At 42.6% G+C, this 23,730-nt stretch overlaps 1 protein-coding gene across 16 annotated transcripts in view; it reads right to left on the reverse strand.

Annotated features, from left to right (window-relative positions):
• The window catches only part of SERGEF (secretion regulating guanine nucleotide exchange factor), a 236,452-nt gene that overhangs the window by 207,753 nt on the left and 4,969 nt on the right, over positions 1-23,730 (reverse strand). For 11 of the 16 annotated variants that reach the window (XR_006714113.1, XR_006714115.1, XR_006714114.1 and 8 more), the window contains exons 3-9: positions 23,473-23,628; positions 21,678-21,772; positions 17,042-17,102; positions 15,862-15,909; positions 11,934-12,047; positions 9,113-9,175; positions 4,596-4,754 (exon numbers count right to left, since the gene is read on the reverse strand). Coding sequence is in view for 12 of the 16 variants with exons in the window: in XM_045484677.1 (XP_045340633.1) it covers positions 4,596-4,754; positions 9,113-9,175; positions 11,934-12,047; positions 15,862-15,909; positions 17,042-17,102; positions 21,678-21,772; positions 23,473-23,628 (696 nt within the window). In the remaining 4 variants the exon portion in view is untranslated. The remainder of the gene's footprint in view (positions 1-4,595; positions 4,755-9,112; positions 9,176-11,933; positions 12,048-15,861; positions 15,910-17,041; positions 17,103-21,677; positions 21,773-23,472; positions 23,629-23,730) is intronic. The other 5 variants (XM_045484679.1, XM_045484684.1, XM_045484682.1 and 2 more) reach the window with 4 other exon arrangements.

Consider the following 23,730-nt stretch of genomic DNA (forward strand, 5'->3'; position numbering starts at 1 on the left):
TGGTTGGCTAGCCAGAGCTGGCATGGTATGACACAGGGCTAGCGAGGCAGGCAGAGGGCAGACCACATGGGGTCTCGCGGGACCACTAAGGAGTGTGTTTTCATCATAAGAACATTGGGAAGCCACTGGAATGTGAAACGATGGGTTTGTAAAGACCTTCCAACCGAGGTGTAGAGAACAGATTGGGGGGAAGGGAGTGAGTGTAGAGGATGAAGATGTCAGAGGCCACTGCAGGATCCAGGCAAGAGGTTTCAGGGGCCTGACCTACGGTGGTGGCCACAAAGGTGGAGAGAGGCGGGGCTGCCCACCACCACACACTCACGAAGAGGGCAAAGCTGAGACTCAGAAACCTAGGCCCGTCTGACTTCAAAGTCCACGTTGCTTTCTACCTTGCCATTTATTCATTCATTCAGCAATTTAGCTACTAACCATCTACTATGTGCCAGGCCTATGCCAGGTGCTGGGGACACAGCCACAAGCAAAACAGACACGGCTCTCACAGGGTGGACAGTCTAGGCATTACAAGAACACAGATGGATATGTATGATTACAAATTGGGATGAGTAGCATGAAGGAACAATAGTGTGATCAGAGATTTTCACAGAAAAACTACCTGGGCGACCACAAAGATAGATCTTCCTAACTCTTCCTAACGAAACAGCCACTTGCCAGCTATGTGTAACTGAAAGACTTTAGGAACCTTTCCCTCTCAGAGCTGGGCACTGAGCATCGCCTCTCTGGACAGCGCATAAGCCCTCGGGGAAAGCTGGTATGTCTCAAGCCCTGCACAGACTCTGTTGACAAGGAAGTCTTTCTAAAAGTCTTGCTTATTCCTTAATATACTCACATATCCCAGCTTCAGGCACCCCTCACTTAGTTAGGTGTCTACAGAAGTTTACAATTACTGGGGATCTTTCACACAGATTCATTCATTTGAACCTCACGGCAGCCCCATGTAGAATGCAGGCAGGTTTTAACACACTGAGTGAGAGATGAGGAAATAGAGGCCTAGAAAGGTGAAGGTCGCCAAGCTAGGAAGGCACCCAGATCTGCCACCCAAATCTTACTAGAAGCACCTCGGGCCGGGAAATCATGACTCTCGGATGAGACAGCTGCAGGTCACTGGGCCTGGATAAAGACACCCAGGAGTCCCACGAAGTTCCTGAGAACAATGATCAGGGATATTAAGCAGCTTAGGAAAGGTTTCTAGAATGCAGCTCCTCCAGCCTGAGACACAGGTATCCTTGCCAACTTTCCCAGATTAGAACAGGTTCTCTTGGACTCTTTCCAAGTGCCTCTGACTAACAGAGAAAAGTATTTTTCCATCGCAAACACTGCAGGCAGGCACCAGTCTTCTGAAGGGGGAGGGCAGAGACTGCATCCCAGATTCCCATACAGACAAGCTCTAAAGTTATCCTGATAGCACGTGAACTGCCCTAGCTAAGCACCTACCACCAGGGATGTGTGTGAGTCCTGGGCACCATATCTCAATCTTGGCGAGAATAACATTCAGGGCCAGGTATTTCTTTGTTGTCGGGTGTTGCCCTTGCATTGCAGGATGTTCAGCAGCATCCCTGACCTCTACCAAATAGATGCCAGCAGCACCCCTCAGTTGTGACAACCAACTATGTTTCCAGATATTGCAAACATTCTCTGGGGCACAAAATCGCCTATGGTTGAGAATCACTGGTCTAGGGACCATGGAGATGGGGAAAAGCAGAGTCCGCTTCTCTGTCTGTCGTCCTAACCCACTCCATTCCATCCCATCTCACTGGACAGATATATGGCCAGTGTGCATAGATCCTTCTTTTAATCAGGATCACACAACCAATGCCTTCCAGAATTAGACTGAGAGCAGCCCTGTGCTGATGTGGCCTGCCAGCAGGTCCCAAGAGCAATTCACCACTGGAGCTTGTACAACTACAGTCAAGTAACTCCTTTTTCCACTAATGAGCTGCTTCTGACCCTGTGAGCAAATCTTGTCCCCATTAATATGAGCAGCTGAGTCTGATTAAACCAGGAGCCCTGGGTGTTTCTTCTCAATGACACTGGGCCAGAGCAAAAGCTTCTACTGCCACTAGAAAGAGTGCAAAATTGGTGAATCAAAAAGCAGGAGACTCCCATTTACCCAAATTCAATACAAGAGCCAGGACACCCAGACAGACCAGCTTACGACCATTCTTGGACTAAGGGGAAAGTGACAGAGTATACACACAAGAGATCTGAATTAACAAGCTAATTAAACAGCTGAAACATTACCAAAAAATCTTGCTGTCAAGTGGAGGTGGAGAGGTGAAGCTGAGCTCCAGAGCAGCTGGGGTGACTCAAACAGTGTTAGGGCCCTGGGTTCCAACCTCCCACCGGGAGGGCTGGGCTTTAGCCCAGAAGTGGAAATCAGTATCAGTTACAATGCTACAAAGTTAGCACCCAAGAAGCAGCATCTTTGTGTCTTTCATTGGTCAGCTACATAACTGGTTAAGGGGTTTACTGACAAACTCAACCAAACTCACTGCCATTTGGTAGTAAGTGTATTTCATTGCACCGTAGTTCTTTGAAGACTGACTAACCATGAAACAGCCACCTGTTAACACCCAATTACTCATACTACTGCTACCTTCTATGGCACTCCTGTGCACTGTCTTAGCTCCATGTTGCGTATCTCCTACTGTAATGTACCGAAGCTGGATAACAGGTCTCTCTCCCTTAATGGAAAAGGGGCTCCTTGAGGGCAGGATTTAGATATACTACAAGGTATGGTACATAAACAGATCCTCACCATCGTATGATGGATGGATGGATGGAGGGTAAAGTCTTCCATGTCTATATTCTTAGACTTAGGCCTGTCTACACATTTTACGGAGGGTACAGCCCAGTTCTTTTCTCCTCTGTTTCTCCCACACTCACCACATTGCTCAATAGGTTCCCAATAAACAATAACTGATTTGGTTGGAGTCATGAATGCAAAGAGAACCAGTGACACCAAGGAAAGAGAGATCAGAAATCCTAGCTGTCCACCCTGACTCATATGCATTTGAATATTTACTCTCTTTCAACTAGAAAGTGAAGATAGAGAAGTGAACAAGACTAATAATGGTGCCGGTCACAGAGCTCAGTGTCTGGGGTAATAGACAAATATTAACAATTATACAAATAAACAACTACTATGCTTTAAGAAAACTTTGTGTAGGGGCACCCGGGTGGCTCAGTCCATTAAGCGTCCGACTTTGGCTCAGGTCATGACCTCACGCTTTGTGAATTCAAGCCCCGTGTCAGGCTTTGTGCTGACAGCTCGGAGCCTCGAGCCTACTTCAGACTCTGCCTCCCTCTCTGTCCCTCCCCGGCTCACACTGTCTCTCTCTCACACACACACACAAAAATAAATGAACATTTAAAAAAATTTAAAAAAAAAAAAAAAGAAGAAAGAAAGAAGACTTTGTGTAGACAGTCCCAATCTTCAAGCAGTCTAAACCTCTTTGAGAAAAGTCATGATTTTTCCCCTTTAGAGCAGCCTCTGAAGTGGTCAGTACAGAAAGTTTATTTTATGCCTTTGTTACACAGGCCTCTGTTCCAAAATGGTCATAAAATTTTTTAAAAGACCAATTAAAAGCATCATCGATATGAACACTCACAAGCGTATGTGTGTTCACATGTGTAGTATGTGGGACTTCCCAAGGATAACTGAAGCTCACCTGAGCACCTACAAAAACCAGAAAGCACTGCAGTAACTAACAGTCACTAGGTAGGTATTTGGGAGCCTAGAGATCTGCGTGTAGCTAACAAGCAGGCCAAAGGCAGACAAAGGGACTCCTGAGAACCCCTGAAGTTCAAGAGACTTTGACATGATTATAGATCTTGAGAATCACAAACTGCCTGTCTGAGAAACCCTACCAAAGTCAGCAGGAGCTGTGGGAAGGCAGGGAAGAAGAGAGGCCACAAAACAACAACCCCAGAGAACAAAATCAGCGATATGGAGACCACAAAAGGAGAACTGCCCCACAGACAAGACAAGAAAGAAATGGAGACTCAAGAGAAGATAAAGATGCCAACAGCTGGATGGCATGGCACCATAAGGGAACAGCTGATGTCCAAACCAAAGGTTTGTTAGGGTTAATGGAAATTTAAATCAAAATATCATGCCAGCCGTAATTCAAAATAACGCTCCTGCCTCAATCTTGAAATACCAATCTTCAAGTTTCTGAAACCTTTAATTTAGACTCAGGTGGAAATGCAAGTAAAGTCATCTCTTCAGCTATGACAAGGCAAAGACTCCCCACCTCCCCAACAACCTGGACAAATTTCTGGGAACGTCTGCTACAACAGGTTCCTTCTCAAAACCTCAAGGAATTCATAGGACCAGAAAGAGTTCATCTAACCTAGCCTTGCCTTTTTGGGTGCAGCCCTTTGATCCAGAGAGGAAAAGCTCCACATCTGGCTGACCACAGAACTCGATCCCAGATCCTCCCCATCCCAGCCCTTAAAGCTTTTCGTTGTCAAAACCTACCTACTTAGCCCTGAGCATTCATAGCTGTTTAGACAGCTGTCCCCTCCCGCCAAAACTGCTCTCACCAACCACAAATTCTCTGCTGCTCTCTCACCTGTCTGAGCAACCAGGTGTGTCCACCCACTCCAGACATAAGTGACCTTTTCATTCTGAAAACAATGTGCTTCTATTTTCTGGGGCAGAGGAAGGAAAGCAGCCAAGGAAGCCAGTTGCCCGTGCTTGTTGCTTCCCCAAACATACAGCTCTCCTGCATCTTAAACAAACAGAAGGGGAACAAAAGAGGTGAAGGAACATTAGTTCAAAATGATGGAAAATAACACAATCTGAAAAAAGAAAGTGGCTAAAAGAAGTTGTATTATTCTTATGCTACAACGTGGCCTACAGAAAGCAGGATACAAAATTCATGTACGGCATTTTAACGTAGAAGATTGTTTTTAATTCTATAAATAGGAAACGAGGCCAAATGTTCTTCCTAGTCAGTCAAGGAATAGGAACGTATGAGTTTATTTTTTCATTAATTCATTCAGCAAATATTTCTTGAACATCTACCCTAAGAAAAACATGTTTCTCCATTTTCTACATTTTTTTAAATGTATGCTTGTATTACCTGTGGTTAGGAAAAATATGTATTAACTTTTTTAAATAACAGGTTAAAAGATACATTATTTAAGCTTAAACTTTTCAGACCCGGGAGGATTTCTCTACACACCCTGTCCAGCAGAAAACATCATGCTGCTGCCTGCCTTCTGTGCAGCACCATAATTCACTGGAACCTCATAGTCCTCCTGAGGTATAAGCAGCAATGCGACTGACTGACAATGTGAATTAACAGAAAGACAGCAAATTCAGAGTCAAGTGATGCTGGCTTCTATTCCTGGACCTGCTAACTAGCTACTGACCTTGGGCAAATCACTTCCTAAGCCTTAGTTTCACCAGCTGAAAATCAGAGGGGAGGGCGGTTGGCCTAGAAGGGCAGGCAGTGTAATTGATGATACCAGCCACAAGAGAGACTTGTGGGCCACAGTGGCAAGCTAGAGGGCACGTGCTAGTCTACGAGGCATTCACGTTCTAAAACATTTTTAACTGGAAGCCACACCAAATGGAGCCATAAACTACAAAATTTGGCCCAAGAACCTATACTTTGTGACTCTTTGAATGGTCTCTAAGAGCTTTTGCAACCAACCCTAACATTCTAAGTTTCTACACTCTACTCTGTAGCACACAGCACGCACATGTAGCTACTGAACACATGAAATGTGGACAGTCCAAATTGAGAAGTGTTGTAAAACCAAAAAAGTACAACAAATTACGAAGGCTTAGCACACAAAAAAAGGGGGGGTGGTGCCTGGGTGGCTCAGTGGGTTAAGCACTCGACTCTTGATTTCAGCTCAGGTTATGATCTCACAGTTTGTGAGATCGAGCCCTGCATCAAGCTCTGCACTGATAGTGCAGAGCCTACTTGGGATTTGCTCTCTCCCTCTCTCTCTGCCCCTCCTCCACGCTCTCTCTCGTGTGCATGCTCTCCCTCTCCCTCTCAAAATAAATAAATAAACATTGAAAAAAAAAAAAAGAATGTAGCTCCTTAATAAAATTCATATTGATTACTGGTTTAAACAATATTGTAGATACACTGGGTCAAATAAAATATATTATTAAAATTAATTTACCTGCTTTTTAATTTTTGAAATGGTGCACACATTATATTTTCTATTAGATAGCATTCTTCTAGAAGATAAATTAATCAAGGGTTGGAGATGTTAAATGACTTTCAAGATCACATGGCTAATAACAAGTCAAGTGGAAGTGGAAACCAAGCCCTCTGTTTCCAGTGCTGCTTGCCATAGGGCAGTCTTGTAGAAAGCCAAACAGTATAATGAAAAAGACATCAGACCAAGATTCGGGGTTCAAGTTCCAGAGCTATTATTCAATCTTTTTTTTTTTAAGTTTATATATTTTGAGAGAGAGAGAAAGAGAGAGAGAGAATGAGAGAATGAGTGGGGGAGGGGCAGAGGGTAAGGAAAAGAGAATCCCAAGCAGGCCCTGCATTGTGTGTGCAGAGTCCAATGTAGGGCTTGAACCCACGAACTGTGAGATCATGACCTGAGCTGAAAACCAAGACGTTTAAACCGACTGAGCCACCCGGACGCCCCTCAATAGCTCTTTGATACTGGGTGCATCACTTCACTTTCTGGGCCTCTGTTTCATCAGGTCTAAAATGAGGGAGTGTAAACCAGTGGAGCCATTTTATCACCCAGATGACCTTGCAGCACTGACATTCTGCAGTTCTATGATGTGAATCTGGTCTATTTCATACCCTGAGAGAGGGCAACCTCCCTGGACTTCACCAGAGTGTACAAAGTATGAAGATCCCTTATGAGGACCCCCTCAGCCAGTCTCAACCCATTTAATGGACTGGTTAGCTACCAAGATGCCACGCATAGTGCGCCTGTGTCTGTAATAAGCCTTCATTTATCTTAGTAAGTCTAAACCAGCTTTTTTGCAAAGACAAACTGTCTTCCACATGCGGATCATTACACTGTTGCATCAGCAGACAAAATTAAATTCTCCTGCAATGCCAAATAATTATATAATCCACCACAACTCCAGAGAAAAGGTCTAAAGAGCAATGAGCAAAATCCAGTGTGTGACAGCTCGAACTAGACCAGGAGAAAGGGATATTAATCTTGATCATTTTTAACCCACTTTTAAAGTATCAAAAACCAATTTCCTTTCTGAATGTACTAAAAATCACTAAATTATAACTTTAAAGAGACAAATTTTATGTATGAATTACATCTCAATAAAATAAAAATTCAACATCCGTTTTAAAAATACAATAAAAGTGTTCCACATATGAAATAATAAATAATTTCACTAATCATAAGATTTTCTAAGAAACTGTTAGCAAGCAATTAGAGAATCTCTAAGTTTACATAATACTTGATATCAAATTAATCAGGACAGATTAGAAACATCTCTTAGTATACTCTTATTCTCAGAAAAGAATGCCTTGCTGGGGCGTCTGGGTGACTCAGTCAGTGGAGTGTCCGACTCTTGATTTCAGCTCAGGTCGTGATCTCTCAGTGCATGGGATAGAGTCCCACATTGGGCTACACACTGATAGTGTGGAGCCTGCTTGGGATTCTCTCTCTCTGTCCCTACCCTGCTCATGCCATCTCTCTCTCAAAATAAATAAATAAACATTAAAAAAAAAGAAAAGAAAAGAATGCCTTCCTCAACCCTCACTGACTATAGGGCATGAACTAGTCACTTCTCACCCTGGGGCCTGCAGTCCTTCCTCTATAGAAGGAGAGGTGGGGCCAGATGCCCAGGGGAGTCCTTTATAGTTGGCATTCACTTCAACTCAACACTTTCAACATATATGTAAGTCTACCTAATATGAGACATAGGCTAAAAGTAGATTTTTCTTTTGTTGGTTGGTTATTTTGAATTTGTTAAATCACCAGTTATCTGTAGTTTAGAATGTATAATGTATTTAAACTCTCACACTATGGTTCTTGTATTTTGGAAACAGTAGCAGCTTCTCAGTTGGACTGCATTACAAATTTGATGTTGAAGAACGCACGTCACTGTTAATTTACACGTACTGTGTACACACCTTAATTTCCACATAAAACACTGAAAATACTATGTGTGAAAGTCATTCCCCTTTGCTTAAAAAATGCCCTGCATTCAGCTCCATGTGAGCAGTCTTAGCAAAATAAATCTCTCAGACCTCTTGTCTCAGTCTACTGGTAGGGATCAGGGCAATCTTGGCTTTGAAAGAAAACCTTTGGAAGAGGTCACCTTCACTTCCAAGAATATGTTGCATCGCCAATGGGAAGTTTGTACTGTATTGGTGGGGGGGTGTCAAATGGATGAAAGGATGCATAGTCAAAAAGAGAGATGTAGTGTGAGAGAGTAAAACAGATTAGACAGAGATGGAGGGATCAAAGAGACGAAACAGACTAGAAATACATAAAAATACAAAATAGGTTAGAAAAATACATAAAAATACAAATAAATTAGAGAATTATGTGCATAACTCGATTTAGAAAGATATACAGACACATAGATTAGATAGAAAGATACAAAGATGAAAGGTAAATAAAAATGGAGACAAGTAGATAAATAAAGAATAGATGAATACAGACAGAGCAGACAGGTAGATAAATAGACTAGAAGATAGGGGTGGATAAAACAGGTTAATCTGAGAACAAACATCTAGAGAAAATACACAGTTGAATTAGACACCAAAATGGATCTGATAGATAAGATAACAATGTGATATATAAACTAACTATTGGCTGTGTGATTTGGCAATCACAATTATGCTCAGAGGAAGATATTATCCCTACTGTACAGTTGAGAGGAAAGGAAGTGAGCCGGTATTTCCTTCATGTATTTTCATCTTTACTTCTCACAACTATCCAGAGTATTTTGATAGATAAGACAACAGTCTCCGAAGGTAAAGAAACTTCCTAAGATAAGACCAGGGGTGGCAGCAGAATTCTGACTCAGCTCTTCCCTCCATGTCCAACATCCACCACGCGAGGCAGAAATGGTGCAGAACTCTGAATGGCATGTTAGACTAAAAGAGCTGATACCAACCCGTCAACGAAGCTGAGTGATCTGAGCCAGCAAGAACACAGATTGCTTTAGAATTCTCCAGGCCTACAAAAAAAAAAAAAAAAAAAATCTTTTGAAATCACATTCACAACAGAACAAACTGGGCAGAGAAGGAGCTCAGGCAGCACCACCAGGGCCCAGGAGAAACTTGCAGCCAGAGCAGGCTGGTCTAAGTTGGTGGCGCTGACCAAGAACACGAACGACATGGTGGGGAGACTAGTTACCTACCAAGGGATTGAACAAATAAGTAAGTGTACTGGAGATAAAGAAGCCAGATTTCTCACTAGCAGAGAGAAGAGGAAAGGTACAGACATAAAAAGGTGGAAGGCTAAAATCGACCATGGGATAGTGGATTGTCTTAGAGAAATCATTGTAAACCATCATAGCTCCTGGTAGAAGCAGACAAATAGACACGGGTGTACATATGTGTAAATATGTGTGTGCACATGTCTATCTCCTAGCTCTGTCCATCAGCAGGCCTAGAAGCAACAAGATCTCATACATTCAGCTGCCATCACATGCAGGCAAACCCAAAACTCCAAAGAACACACAGGCAGATCTAAGAATTTGAACCTGCTTTCCAAATCCAGCACTTTTTCTCCCTTAATTATACTGTCTTCACTGACAAGTTATAATCCCAACCAACTCTGCTAGAAACTGTGGTCACTGAGTCTAACAGGCAGAGAAATACAGTCTATTCTGCAACTCTTTTCTGACACTTTTTAAGTTTATTTATTTTTGAGAGAGAGAGAGACAAAGCACGAGCGGGGAGGGGCAGAAAGAGAGGGAGACACAGAATCCAAAGCAGGCTCCAGGCTCTGAGCTGTCAGCACAGAACCTGGCACAGGCCTCAAACTCACAAGCCGTGAGATCATGACCTGAGCTGAAGTCGGATGCTTAACCAACTGAGCCACCCAAGGTGCCCCAGTCTTTTCTGACACTTCTGTTCAATTAACTAGTGTCTTAATAAAATGCCCTTCACACCTTCAAGTACCCTGTAGAATGAGAAAGGGACAAAACAGGTGTTTCCAACACATTCATCAGAGAGGAAGCAAGAGGCCTTGTGGTCAGGCAAGGAAAGGACACCCAGGGCTGCAGCTCCAGAAGCAGTGGCAAGTAAGTAAAGATGGAGGAATAAAAAGGGAAAGACTGAGGGCAGGAAGTTCACGATCTACTCTAATGTCTCATCATAAAACTCCCCCAATCAACTTGGAACGTAAGCTGTGCCCTAATCAGAACCCAAACAAGTCATTTAAATCAAATAAAAGCATTTCTGATTTCTTCCAGTTACAAGTCCTATGCTGAAAGAGAAAGTAGACACAGTTCCTACCCTGAAAAAGCTCAGTCTTTGGCATGTGGGAAAACATATAAACAATTCATAATAATGCAGTACACTGTGCTATCCAGGCATGTGAAGAAAATGCAATGGTGTCAGAAGAGGGAAGACTCTTCACTGAGAAAGCTGTATCTGAGCTATGCTTTGAAAAATGATCACAACAGAATAAAGATTACCAGAAGGAACAGGAAGGAAAAGACATTTCAGACAGGGTTAACAGCTTACCCATAGACACAGAGGAATGAGAAAGCAGGAAATGCCCAGGGAGCAGTGAATACCTAGATGAGGCAGGAAAAAATGTCTGGGAAGTATGAGTTTATTTAATGAATGCTTTCAAGGTCATGTGAGTTGAACTGCCTATCTAGCACCCAGTGCCCCCTTCTCCTTCTCTAAGAGTACCCTCCCCAACTCCACCACTGGGCTTCAGGGTGACCAATCTCACCACCAGCTGAACAGGAGAGACTCCAGGACTTAGGAAAATCAGAACGACCCCAACACCTTGTGCATCACTCCCACCATGGCTTTCCCTTCCCTTCTTTCCCCACTTCCTATCCCACTCTCAAAAATTCCTCCTTTGCTCTCACCTAGAGGAGAGTAGAGGTTTCCTGTGCAAGTTTTTCCTACAGCCAACACTCAGAAGACTGGGCCACAAAGTAAGAGAGCAAGAAAGGAAGAAGAGGAGATACAGACATGGTGCTATATACAGAGAAAGAGAGGGGCCCACAGTGAGAGCACAGAGCAGAGGGAGAGGTGAGCAGAGAGAGAAGCCGAAAGAGGCTGGGCCCCAGAGTGAAAAACAGGAGAGAAAGCCTACAGGCTAAATGACCAACACAGACACACCAACAGACCCATGGGCATAGTGCTCACTACCTACGCATGTGCCCATGTACAGAGATTTCCCTAGAGTAACACTCTTGGCCCCTCTCTCTACCTCCTCACTCACTCCTGCTCTCCTTTTGGGAAAGAGGAACTGGGCATGTGAGGCACAGTCCTTCTAGGTTCTCCCTTTGGGATGTGCCTACCTGCAGAGAGGGTGCCTCCTCATGTGCTCCCAGCCATGCAGTGAGCTTAGCGGGGCTGACGCCATGCAGCTGTTACAGTGCCTGGTGAGTAAATCCAATCTGGGATTCAGAATCTAGAGGCTCACTATTGCTACACATTATCTCCAAACACCTAAGTCATGTCTTCCAACCTAACTATTAACAGTTCTAGTGCTACTATTCTGGTCTCCACTTAACTGACTCGCATCTATCTCTCAACGGGCTGCAAACTCTGGCATCGAGGAAGGGTACTTTTACTGGGTTCGCAAAAAGTCTAACAAGACTAACAGACCAGCCAACACAGAGACTTAAGACAGAGGAACTAAGAAACAGCAAAAGCAAAATTCCATTTACCCATTTCCTGCCTGTGTGTGTCACTATTTCTTGACAAAGAATAAATATAGGACTCAAGAAATAAGGGCCTTACCTGTCACTCTGCTTGGCTCCTTTGCTGTCAAAAACAATGGGAGAGTCTGCCCAGGGCATAACCGCCGTCCAGATGATGCCAAACCAGTTCCCCACTGGAACACAATGCCACTTGCTTCCCAATGGAACAGAGGAGGAAATGAAGAAAATGCTTAATGGGATTACTACCAGATTGTTTTTTGAGCCTCGCTGTCATGGGAGATTCTCAATTCATTCTTGTTAACATGCCTACTAGGGACAGGCTCAGGGCTTCGAGGGGCCCTATGGCTTGGTTATCACCAAGCCAATCACAAGTCCAATCTTCAGGGCAATTTAAGACCATTCAAGAAAATTCCCACATACTAAAACTCCCTCCAAAAAATTCCAGGACATATGGCTCTTTCAGAGTCAAATTACTAGAACAACACCTTATTCATGACTAACCTGAAAGGACAACTCAAACTCCAGACCAAGCAGGAAAGAACCCTGATGATTATCAAGTCCATTCCTCACATTTAATAGGTGAGAAAATTGAGGTCTGGAAGAGAGGATGTGATCTGCCCACGGTCATCCTTGGGAGCTAGTAGCAGAGAAAATACTAGGACTCAGCTCTCCTAACACCTAATGCAGTGCCTTTTCCACTACACCAAGATAAATTCAATGACTCCTAATTACCAAATAAATACATATTTATGACTGCAAGATAGCTTCTTAATAGTCATTACTTCAGCGGAATGGCCTTTTATTTCCCTATCCACTGAATCTAATTCATGTGCCCATGTTCTGAACCTCATACAAATGTGTAGATGACATTTTATATATTTAATCTACAGTCAGATGTGTGTAACTAGGATCCGTCACCCAACAGCACATTAAGGTTGCACTCCTCTCAACGTATCCTACAAACAACAGTCCTTTAGGCTGTAAACAGACAAGTCTGCTTTGTGAAACATAAGTGATGATGACTGAGCACAATGTGAGCAAAACACAATACTCAAATAATACAGGGGCACCTGGGTGGCTCAGTCAGTTAATCATCTGACTTCAGCTCAGGTTATGACCTCACAGTTCTTGGGTTTGAGCTCCACATCGGGCTCTGTGCTGACAGCTCAGAGCCTGGAGCCAGCTTTGCATTCTGGGTCTTCTTCTTTTTCTGCCCCTCCCCTGCTCACACTCTGTCTCTCTCCTCAAAATAAATAAACATTAAAAAAAACACAATTGTTGAATACAAAATTTACCATCTCTTCCACAAATAAATTGCAAAAGGGTAAAAAAGGGAGCAAAATGAATCTTGAGATAGCTGATATAGGATTAATAATCAGAATATATACAGAACTCTTAAAACTCAACAACAACAGGGGCACCTGGGTGGCTGAGTCCGTTAAGCGTTTGACTCTTGAGCTCAGCTCAGGTCTTGATCTCAGGTCATGAGTTCAAGCCCTGCATTGGGCTCCACACTGGGCATGAAGCCTACTTTAAAAAAAAAACAAACCCTCAACAACGAAAACCTGATTCCAAAAATGAGCAAAGGACTCGAATAGACATTTCTCCAAAGAAAATATACAAATGGTGAAATGCAGATATGAAAAGATGCTCAACATCACTAATTATAAGAGAAATGCAAAACAAAACCACAACAAGGTACCATTTCACATTCATTAGGATGACTACTATTTAAAAAAAAAAAAAAACGGAAAGTAACAAATGTTGGCAAGGATGTGAAGTTATTTGGAACCCTTGCATGCTACTGGCAGAAATTAAAATGGTACGGCCATTGTGGAAAAGGGTATGGCAGTTCCTCAAAAAAATGAAAATAGAATTACTATATGATCCAGCAATTCTACTTCTGGGTATATATCCTAAAGAACCAAAAGCAGGATCTCAAAGTGATATTTGTACACCCACATTCATAGCAGCAGTATTCACAATAGCTAAAACATGGCAGCAACACAAGTGTCTGTCAACCGGTGAATGGATAAGCAAAATGTGACATATCCAAGTAATGGAATATTATTCAGCCTTAAAAAGGGAGAAAATTCTGACACATGCTACCAAATAGACAGACCTCGAGGACATTATGCTAAGTGAAATGAGCCACAAAAAGACAAATACTATACAATTCCACTTATGTGAGGTACCTGTATGAGTGGTCAAAATCACAGGGTCAGAAAGTAGAATGGTGGTTGCCAGGGGCTGGGGGAAAGGGGGGATGGAGAGTTATTGTTTAGTGGATATAATTTCAGTTTCACAAGATAAAAAAAGTTCTGGAGATACACGGTGGTAACGGCTGCACAGTAACGTGAAGGTACTTAACATCACTCAGCCGTACATTTAAAATGGCTAAGACAGTAAATTGTGTTATGTATATTTTATCATAATAAAAAAATTAAGAGGAATAAATATATATTTTTTAAAATAGAGATACCTGACATACATATCCACCAACTGCAGTGTAGAGACATAGTTCAAACCCTGATTTAAACAAACTGTTAAGAGGGGCGCCTGGGTGGCGCAGTCGGTTAAGCGTCCGACTTCAGCCAGGTCACGATCTCGCAGTCCGTGAGTTCGAGCCCCGCGTCAGGCTCTGGGCTGCTGGCTCAGAGCCTGGACCCTGTTTCCGATTCTGTGTCTCCCTCTCTCTCTCTGCCCCTCCCCCCGTTCGTGCTCTGTCTCTCTCTGTCCCAAAAATGGATAAACGTTGAAAAAAAAAAAAAAAAGAACTGTTTAAACAAACTGTTAAGAAATATATTTTTGAGACGGTCAAGAAAATGTAAACGCTGGATACTTGATCAAATTACAGATTTATTGTTAGTTTTCTTGTAGGTATGATGATGGTATTTTGTTAATGTTTTCAATAGAGTCCTTATCATTTAGAGATGCCTGCAGAAATATCTACAGATTAAATGGGAGAGGAGGATTTATAATTAAGTTAATCAAACGCATAATGGAAACTGTACTGCTTTGTAACTGGACAGAAATGTATACGTAAGACTAGCAATCACAGAAAGTTGGTAGGAAAGGGGGAATTAAACCATTAATAGGCCATTCTCCAGTCCCACTAATCTAAGAGGAGAAGCTGCTTATAAGATGTAATCACTACCATACAACTCAGCAATCACACTCCTGGGCATTTATCCAGAGACATGAAAATTTATGTTTGCATAAAAACTTGCCCACAATGTTTATAGCTTTATACTTAATAGCCAGAACCTAGAAACAACCAGATGTCCCTCAGTGGGTGAATGGTGAAAGAAACTGTGTTGTTGTGGACTGAGTTGTGCCCCCAAAAATTCATATGTTGAGGCCCTAATCTACAGTGTGACTGTATTTGGAGCGGTCCGTAAGAAGGTACTAAAGGTTAAATGGGTCATAAGAGTGAGGCCTTAATCTGACAGAACTGGTGTCTTTATAAAAAAGAAGATGGGGCGCCTGGGTGGCTCAGTCGGTTGAGCGGCCGACTTCGGCTCAGGTCATGATCTCGCAGTCCGTGAGTTCGAGCCCCGGGTCAGGCTCTGTGCTGACAGCTCAGAGCCTGGAGCTTGTTTCAGATTCTGTGTCTCCCTCTCTCTGACCCTCCCCCGTTCATGCTCTGTCTCTCTCTGTCCCAAAAATAAATAAACGTTAAAAAAAAAATTAAAAAAAAAAAAAAAAAAGAAGAGACACCAGACGTCTCCCTCTCTGCATGAGCGCACAGAGGAAATGCCCTGTAAGGACATAGCAAGAAGGCAGCCATCTACAAGTCAGGAAGAGAGGCCTCACCAGAGACCAACCCTCATGGCATCTGGATCGCAGACTTGTAGCCTCTGTAACTGTGAGAAAATTCCTGTTGTTTAAGCCACCCAGTCTGTCGTATATTGTTATGGCAGCCTGAGATGACTAATTCAGTGGTACATCTATACCATAGAATACTACTACTTAGCAATAAAAAGGAACAAGTTATTGATACTCACAACTTGGATGACTCTCCAGGGAATCATGCTGAGCAAAAATAGCCAACCCTAAAGAATTATATATTGTATGATATCATTTATATAATGTTCTTGCCAGGAGCTAAGAAGGGGTGAGGGTAAGTAGAAAGTGGATGTATAATAGACACATAAAAGTGTATAAAAGCCATATAAAAGGGTGTATAACAATGGGTATTATAAAAGGGCCACAGGCAGGATGGCTGTGGCAATGAACTGTTTGTGTCCTGACCGTATCAAGGCTGACTGGGCTGTTGCACTACAGTTTCACAAAATGTTACCAGTGGGAGAAACTGGGAAAATAGTGCATGAGATGTATTTTATTTCTTACAACTGCATGTAAATCGACAAATATCTCAAAATAATAGGGTTAAGAAAAAGTTTACTATATGAGCAACATTAAGCCCCAGACGACACCAGTACAGTGCTGCACCAGACTCTTCCTCCCCTCCTCCACCTTCCCCAGGCCACGACTGGATGCATCCACACTTGAGCCTCAGCTGCCACAGCCAGTTAGGGCTGCACTTCACCCCACGAGAGTGGGAGCAGAAAAATGAGCCTGGGGAAGAAGAAAGGGCCACTGCTCTTCTGCAGATGACCACCTCTCTCCACTTGCCACCTTCAAACCTCACACACACTGTCAGCCCTACGTCCATCACCACCCTCTCACAGTACAGGAGACAAGCTCATTTGAAGCTTTTAAACTAATAAACATTAAAATGCACTAGGCAAGCAGTGGAGTTCACAGCAAAGAATGTGGGCCTTGGAAACTATACCACCTCAGACTCTGTTCCCAGCTCTACCTTTTACTACCTTACCCCCTGTGTAACCTTAGACAAGCACTTCAGCCTCTTCGGACCTCAGTTTCCTCACATGTAAAAATGTAACTCACATCACTGCAGGGTTGTGAGGATTAAATAAGGTATTAATTAAATCAAGAGAACCTAGCATCATGCCTAGAACATAATAAAGAGCTAGAAAACTTCATTTCTTTCCACCCTACCTGCTAAAGATTTCCCACATGACTTTGGCCTTATGTCCTCTCCTTTTAATCAGAAATGCAGCACAGCAGGACATTCTGAATTACTCCTTAAAGTTTGTTTGCTCTAAAGCGCTGCTTCTCCTAGTGATGTCCCTATTTTGAAAATAAAAGCAAAATGATCACCTGTAGCAGCTAAAGCATGCCTCAGTCCAGCAGCAATGCAAACAACCTTCTCTTTCAGGAGCTGTGAAAACAAAGAAAAGGGCTGAGGTCTTAGAATCACCCATCTGCAAAATGCTTTGGAATTTATGCCCTGACACAATGCAGCACAGCCCTCATTACATGTCTGATTGGTTTAGAGTCCCCAACTCCCAACATTTCCATCCCTCCATACTTCTGTATGTATCCCTAAAAGGAAAAATCTTTTAAAAATAATATATCACAATGTGTCTCAGGGCGGCAAGGGACCTTCAAAGTCATCCAGTCCAGGAGTTGGCAAATGTTTCCAATAAAGACCAGATAGTAAATGCTTTAGACTTTGCAGGCCATATGGTTTATGTCATAGTACTCTACTCTGCCATTGTAGCATACAAGCAGCCACAGACAATACATGAATGAATGGGCATGGCTACGTTCCAATGAAGATTTATTTACCAAGGGTTCTAGCTGGACGACCTTTGATTTAGTCCAATCTCTATTCAATGCCAGATCCCTTCCACAACCCCCCACAAATCATCATCCAACCCCTGCCAAGCACCTACTTCCTGTGGCACAGCCTCACTACTTCCCCAGGTGCCTATTCCATCTTTGTGCAGTTCCATTTATCTCCTTAGGTGGAGCCAAACATCTGCCTACAGCTTTTCACAATGCTTTCCAAAGACATGAAGACCACTGTCATGTCCTCGCTAAGATATCTTGTGGTGACTTTAAAACTAAGTCTTCAAATTCTTTGAGACCCATCCCTTCAAGATGTGGAGCTGGAGCTTAATTCCCCTCTTGCTGAATGTGGTCTGGACTAAGCAACTTGCTTCTAGTGAAAAGAATAAAGAAGTGATGAGTGGCTTAGAGACTAGGTGATAAAAGGCATTGAGGCTTCCTGCTTGGCCTCACTCTCAAATCACTCCTGGAGGAAGCCAGATGCCATGTCTGAACAACCCCATAGAAAGGCACTGAACCTCATGAGTTGCAACCTCATGAGACCAGCTAAGCTGTGCCCAGATTTCTGACCCTCAGAAACTAAGATAGTAAACACCTGTTGTTTAAAGTTGCTAAATTTAGAGTAATTTATGACACTGTAATAGATAACTAATACATATCTCTTCTTTTGGCCAAACATCCCCAATTCCATCAGTGATCCCCTGGTTTCAAATTCCATTCCCTTCTTGGTTTCTCTCCTCTAAATGTGCTCTGGTTACTCAATCTCCCTCTTTTAAAAGAGACTGTATAGGAGCACCTGTGTGGCTCAGTCAGTTAAGCGTCCAATTCTTGACTTTGGCTCAGGTCATGATCTCATGGTCATGAGATCGAGCCCCAAGTCAGGCTCCATACTGGGCATGGAGCCTGCTTAAGACTCTCTCTCTCCCTGCCCCTCCCCTGGGCATGCGTGCATGTGTGTGTGCGTGTGCATGCTCCCTCTCTCTCTTTCTCTGTCAAAAAAAAGCGGGGCGGGGGAGGGGGGGGTTGTATATGCATCAATCATGGCCCCTGTGCAGCTTTACTACATGTGTTTATTTACAGATCCACATGGCCTTCCTAAACTTTAGGACCCTCGATGGCAGGATCTAAGTCTTATTCACCTTTATGCCCAGGACCTAAGCACTAAATCAACAGAATACAACATCCCATATGCAGTCTGATTAGCACAAAAAAGGACAGGACTCTGGCTTCCCTTCTTTTAGAGACTATATTTCTGTTAATACAACCCACAACCACATTAGCTTTGGGGAATATCAAATGTTACTAATACAACTTGAACATATTGTCCTTTAAGTATTTTCTCTTTAAAACAACAACAACTAAAGGGCTTTACACGTAGATTCAATCTCTTCCATCTCTTCAACTCACCTCCATTCCTTCCTCTCCATCTCCACTGCCATGGCTTTAGTTTGGACCAGGATCACCTCTTGTCTGGATTATTAGCAAGAGTGTCCTGAATAATCTTCCTCCTCACTACCCCTTCGGGCCCCGACCTAACACACTGTTCTTACCATTTGGCATGCACCACCTCCCTGACTGTCCCCTCCCCAATAGAGTTTCTACCACTTCCTTATATTCCAGTCATACTAAACTGCTTGCAGTATCTCAAACCCTGATATTTCATGCTTCTACACCCTTGCTTACACAGTTCCTTCTGTCTGGAATGCTCTTCTTTTGTATCTATTCTATGCATCCTATCTCAAGTCAGGTAAATTTCTACTCAACTTTCAAGACTCTGCATAAGCCTGTTCTCACTCCACCTCCCCCTAGAAAGACTTAAAATATTCCCTCCTTTGAGGCTACACCTGCATCTACCATAGTTTAATATTTAGGTGTCTCTATATCTAATATGTACCACCAAACTCTAAGACTCTCAAATGCTAACATGTACCACTAAATTCTAAGACCTCAAATACTAAGACCCTCACCTTTGTCCCCACTGCCTAAACCCAGCACCTATATACCCAATAGTTGCTATTAAATAAATGAATGAATTTCTACTATATTTCACTTTGCCACATTCCTCCCATTGATGTATCCCAAATGTTTTCACCTCCTGATTCTGTCATCCAACATATTTTAACCATTGTTTCCTCTGTCTTCTTTAATCATGTGACCCAAGCTAAATTAATTACAATGTATATAGGTTCTTAAAAAAACCATCCATTTGTAATTGGCAACTGTAGCACTTCCTACAAGTGACTATAGAGTCTAGATTTCTGTGCATATCATGTGCTACATTCTCAATGTTTCCGTGCCCCTGAAATTCATATATTGAAACCTATTACCCAATGTGATAGTATTTGCAAATGGGGTCTTCTTGAGGTTATTAATTAGGTCATGAGAATGGAGCCCTCATGAATGGGATAAATGCCCTTATAAGAAAGGCCCCAGAGGGCAACTCTGTCCAGCGAAATAAGTGTTTATGAACAAGGAACGGGGTCCTCACTAGACACCAAATCTGCCGATACCCCAATCTTGTACTTCTCAGCCTCCAGAAATGTGAAAAATAAATGTTTGTTGCTTAAGCCATTCAATCTATGGTATTTTTGTTACAGCAGCCCAAACACACTACAACACTGTGGAGATCATGACCTCAAATACTATCCCACAGACCAGCAATTGTAATTCAGCAACATGACAGGAGCTGACCAAGCTCTCTCCAGTGAAAACAGATCTCCCACTCTGAGTCAGAGTTCAAGAAAATTAGCTAGACGTGAGCAGCTTAGGTGGTGAACTCATTTTAGATCCCAGCATATTTCTTTCAAAATTCCACAGCCCTCTTATGACTACTTATCATATAAATGTCACAAAAATGTGTACATTTTAAATATGATGCAGAGGAAAGGGCTCTGAACTAGGGCCAGGAGTCCTGTCTAGTCCTGTGCTGTCCACTATGAAGCCACTAGCTACATGCAGGTACTAAAGAGCCGAAATGTGAGTAGGTATGAACTGAGATCACTCACAGTACAACATGCACACCAGAGTTCAGCTTAGTATAAAGTAGACAATATAGGGGCGTCTCGGTGGCTCAGTTGGTTGAGCGTCCAACTCTTGATCTCAGCTCCGATCATGTTCTCACAGTTCATGGAATCAAGCCTGCATCAGGTTCCATGCGGATAGGAGAGAGCATGCTTAAGATTCTCCCTCTCTTTCTGCCGCTCTCCCACTAGCATGTACACATACACACTCTCTCTCTCAAAATAAATAATCTTTAAAAAAATGGAGAATATACAGTATCTCATTAGGAAATTTTTACATTAGTGACATATAAAATGAAATAATCCATTGAATACATTGGATTTATTAAAATTAATTTCACCCACACGCCACAATATGAATGAAACTTGAAACATCATATGAAATGAGAGAAGCCAGATACAAAAAGCCACATATTGTATGATTCCATTTATATGAAATGCCCAGAATAGCAAATCCACAGAGACAGATTAGTGGTTGCCAGGGGCTGGGGGAGGGCAGAATGGGAAGTAATTGCCATTGGGTACACAGTTTCTTTCTTGGTGATGAAAATGTTCTAAAATTAGATAATGCTGATGGCTGCACATCTCTGTGAATCTACTAAAAACCACTGAATTATACATTTTTAAAGGGTAAATTCTATGGCATGTAAATTACATCTCAATAAAGCTGTTATTTTAAAAAATTAATTCCATTTGTTTCTCTTTACTCTTTGAATAGTGCTACTAAAAATTTTAAGTTATGTATGTGACTCACACCATATTTTTATTGGGCGCTACTGGCCTATATACTATTTGCCAAGCTTAGTGTCTTTAGGTAAGTCGCTTCTATCAGGACCTGTTTCTAACATAGTTCCCATTATTACTAATTTTAGTATTGTAAAATGTCATTAATATGCCTTTATGACATATATTAACTTCATTGTTTTATTTCACAAACATTCATAATGTGTATGAGGACTAACAGAGGTTTTTCACTAACAGCTTCCATCTCCCCAACCTAATCCTTCCCAGAAGAACCTAAGTTTTTCAACTTAAATTCTAAGTGGCCCATGGCTTTTCAGGGACCCAGCCAGTCTCTTAGTCTGGGGAGGGAAACGCTTCAATAGTATGTGGGTCAGCTATATATGAGGTGCCATCCTTACCTCAATGCCCTGGGGAACCACACATCTTCGAGGTCCATGAGGAACTCCTAACTGGCCGAAGGAGTTGGATCCACATGACAGAACTTGACCATTTTCTGCAAAATTCAAATATTTAAATCATAACCTCAGAAGTAAGATACTTTGACCAGTGAGTAAATGTTGAAGGATGGGAGGAGCAAAGGGAATGAGAGGAGGAAGAGGGGCTTACACTTTAGCACATTCAAACCACAGTCCCTGCTTTTATTGTTCCTCTAGGAAAAAAAACACTAGGAACTGGGCTAAGCATTTTACAGATTCTCTATCACACTACCTAATTAATGGCAGCTTATCTGTTATAGAACATTAGCCTGGTGCTGGGATGGGATACTGATGCCCCACGCCCCACTTTTCATGTTTCCATGTGACATAATTTTCATTATTTTAACACTCCAGGCCTCTCTCCCTGCCCCTTCGTATGCTCCCTGCTTTCCAGGAGAAAAGGGGTAACTTAACCAACTGATAAGTTTGGGAGAAGGAATAGCATGTGTGGCTTGGCACCTTCCTCTCAGGTACTCTAGACTGATGCACAGTAAGTGTTTCCCCTACAGAGATAACCTACTGTTTGCAGAATAACTCTGGATCAGAGGAGCATTAGCAGAAGCACTTGGCCTGACCATTAACCCTGTTCTCCAACATAGCCTTTGTCAGTGAAAAGCCAACAGTGTGATCTCCAGCTATCTGACTGCTCTCCACCTTTCTCACAATTGGTTCCAAAAGTGAGCAGGAAATAGAGTGTTATTCAAAGACTCCCTACAACCCCAACATGGTCCACAAAAAGCACTTCAGAAATGATGGCTACTATTCAGGGTTATTAGTACCGAATTCAGCACCTATTACAGAATCCCACTGCAAAAGAGAGATGCTGATGCCTGAGCTGGGTTTTGAAGAAAGGATATGAGTCATCAGAAAAAGGGACTGTTCCAGAGAGAGAACAACATTCTGCTTGGTATTTCTAGAAAGAAAAGTATGGAGAATGTGGAGAATAAAAGACAAGGCAACAACAGGGATAGGTAGGGAACAGTAATTGAAGCTATGTGTGGAAGTTTGGGATCTGAGCTGTGCACATAAGAATCTACAAGGGTGGGGTGGGGAGGATTTGGTCAGAAAATGCCCTTGCCAGATGACTGTGTCAAAGAGGGAGTCTAGTCATAAACTATACATGGTCTTCCCCATCCAGAATGGCAAGCTAGACAGGACAAAACTACTTCTGGGGAGAAGTCAGCTGACAAAAAGTAACTATTGCTAGCTGCTCCCAAGAGCATTATCCTATTAGCCCTTTGGCCATATCCCTCTACACCCTATTCTGCTATCCGGCTTTGCAGAGAGCAAAGAGTTGTGCCCAACCATTTTTTTTTTTTTTTTTTTAATCCTTCAGTGGGGGAAAAGCTGCCATCACTGTTGTGTGACCACTGACTTCCTCCTGCTTCCCCACCACATGTCCCCATGAGTAACCCTTCACCGGTACTAATGGCCAGCTAGCCCAGGCACACAGCTATCATGAATTTCTGGGACAGGAAGTAGCCACCAAAGGTGATCCAGTCTCTTCCCTAGTCTCTAGTAAAAGTTTTCCAGCCCAAAATTTTGCTGTTCAAACTCTCCTTGCAAAAGGCACCCACAACTTTCCTCAACAACCAAAGAGAAATTTGTATGTGTGTTTACACATAAAGAGACTTTCACTTAATCAGTATCACCACCATCGAGTTCTTCTCACCCAATGCCTTTGTGGTGATAAAGATTTACCCATGAGTGAACTCACCTGTGAGAATAATGGTAAAATCCCAGCCGCAGGCAACCTGTTGGACAGGGCAGCCAAGGAGGGATCTGCAGATGGTAAAATACAGAACATCTTCTGTGTGACCAAGCCCCAATTGCCCATCTTTGTTCAGGCCACAAACAAAAAGGCCTCCTTCATCTGCAGAAAGCAAAAGCTTTGGTGATGGTGTGCACAGGGGAAATTACAACTGTCAAAGCGAGTAAAAGGATTTTACTAATTAGCTGCAGTCACAAACCCAAT

The sequence above is a fragment of the Leopardus geoffroyi genome, chromosome D1 (assembly GCF_018350155.1).
Source record: "Leopardus geoffroyi isolate Oge1 chromosome D1, O.geoffroyi_Oge1_pat1.0, whole genome shotgun sequence".
NCBI lineage: Eukaryota > Metazoa > Chordata > Mammalia > Carnivora > Felidae > Leopardus > Leopardus geoffroyi.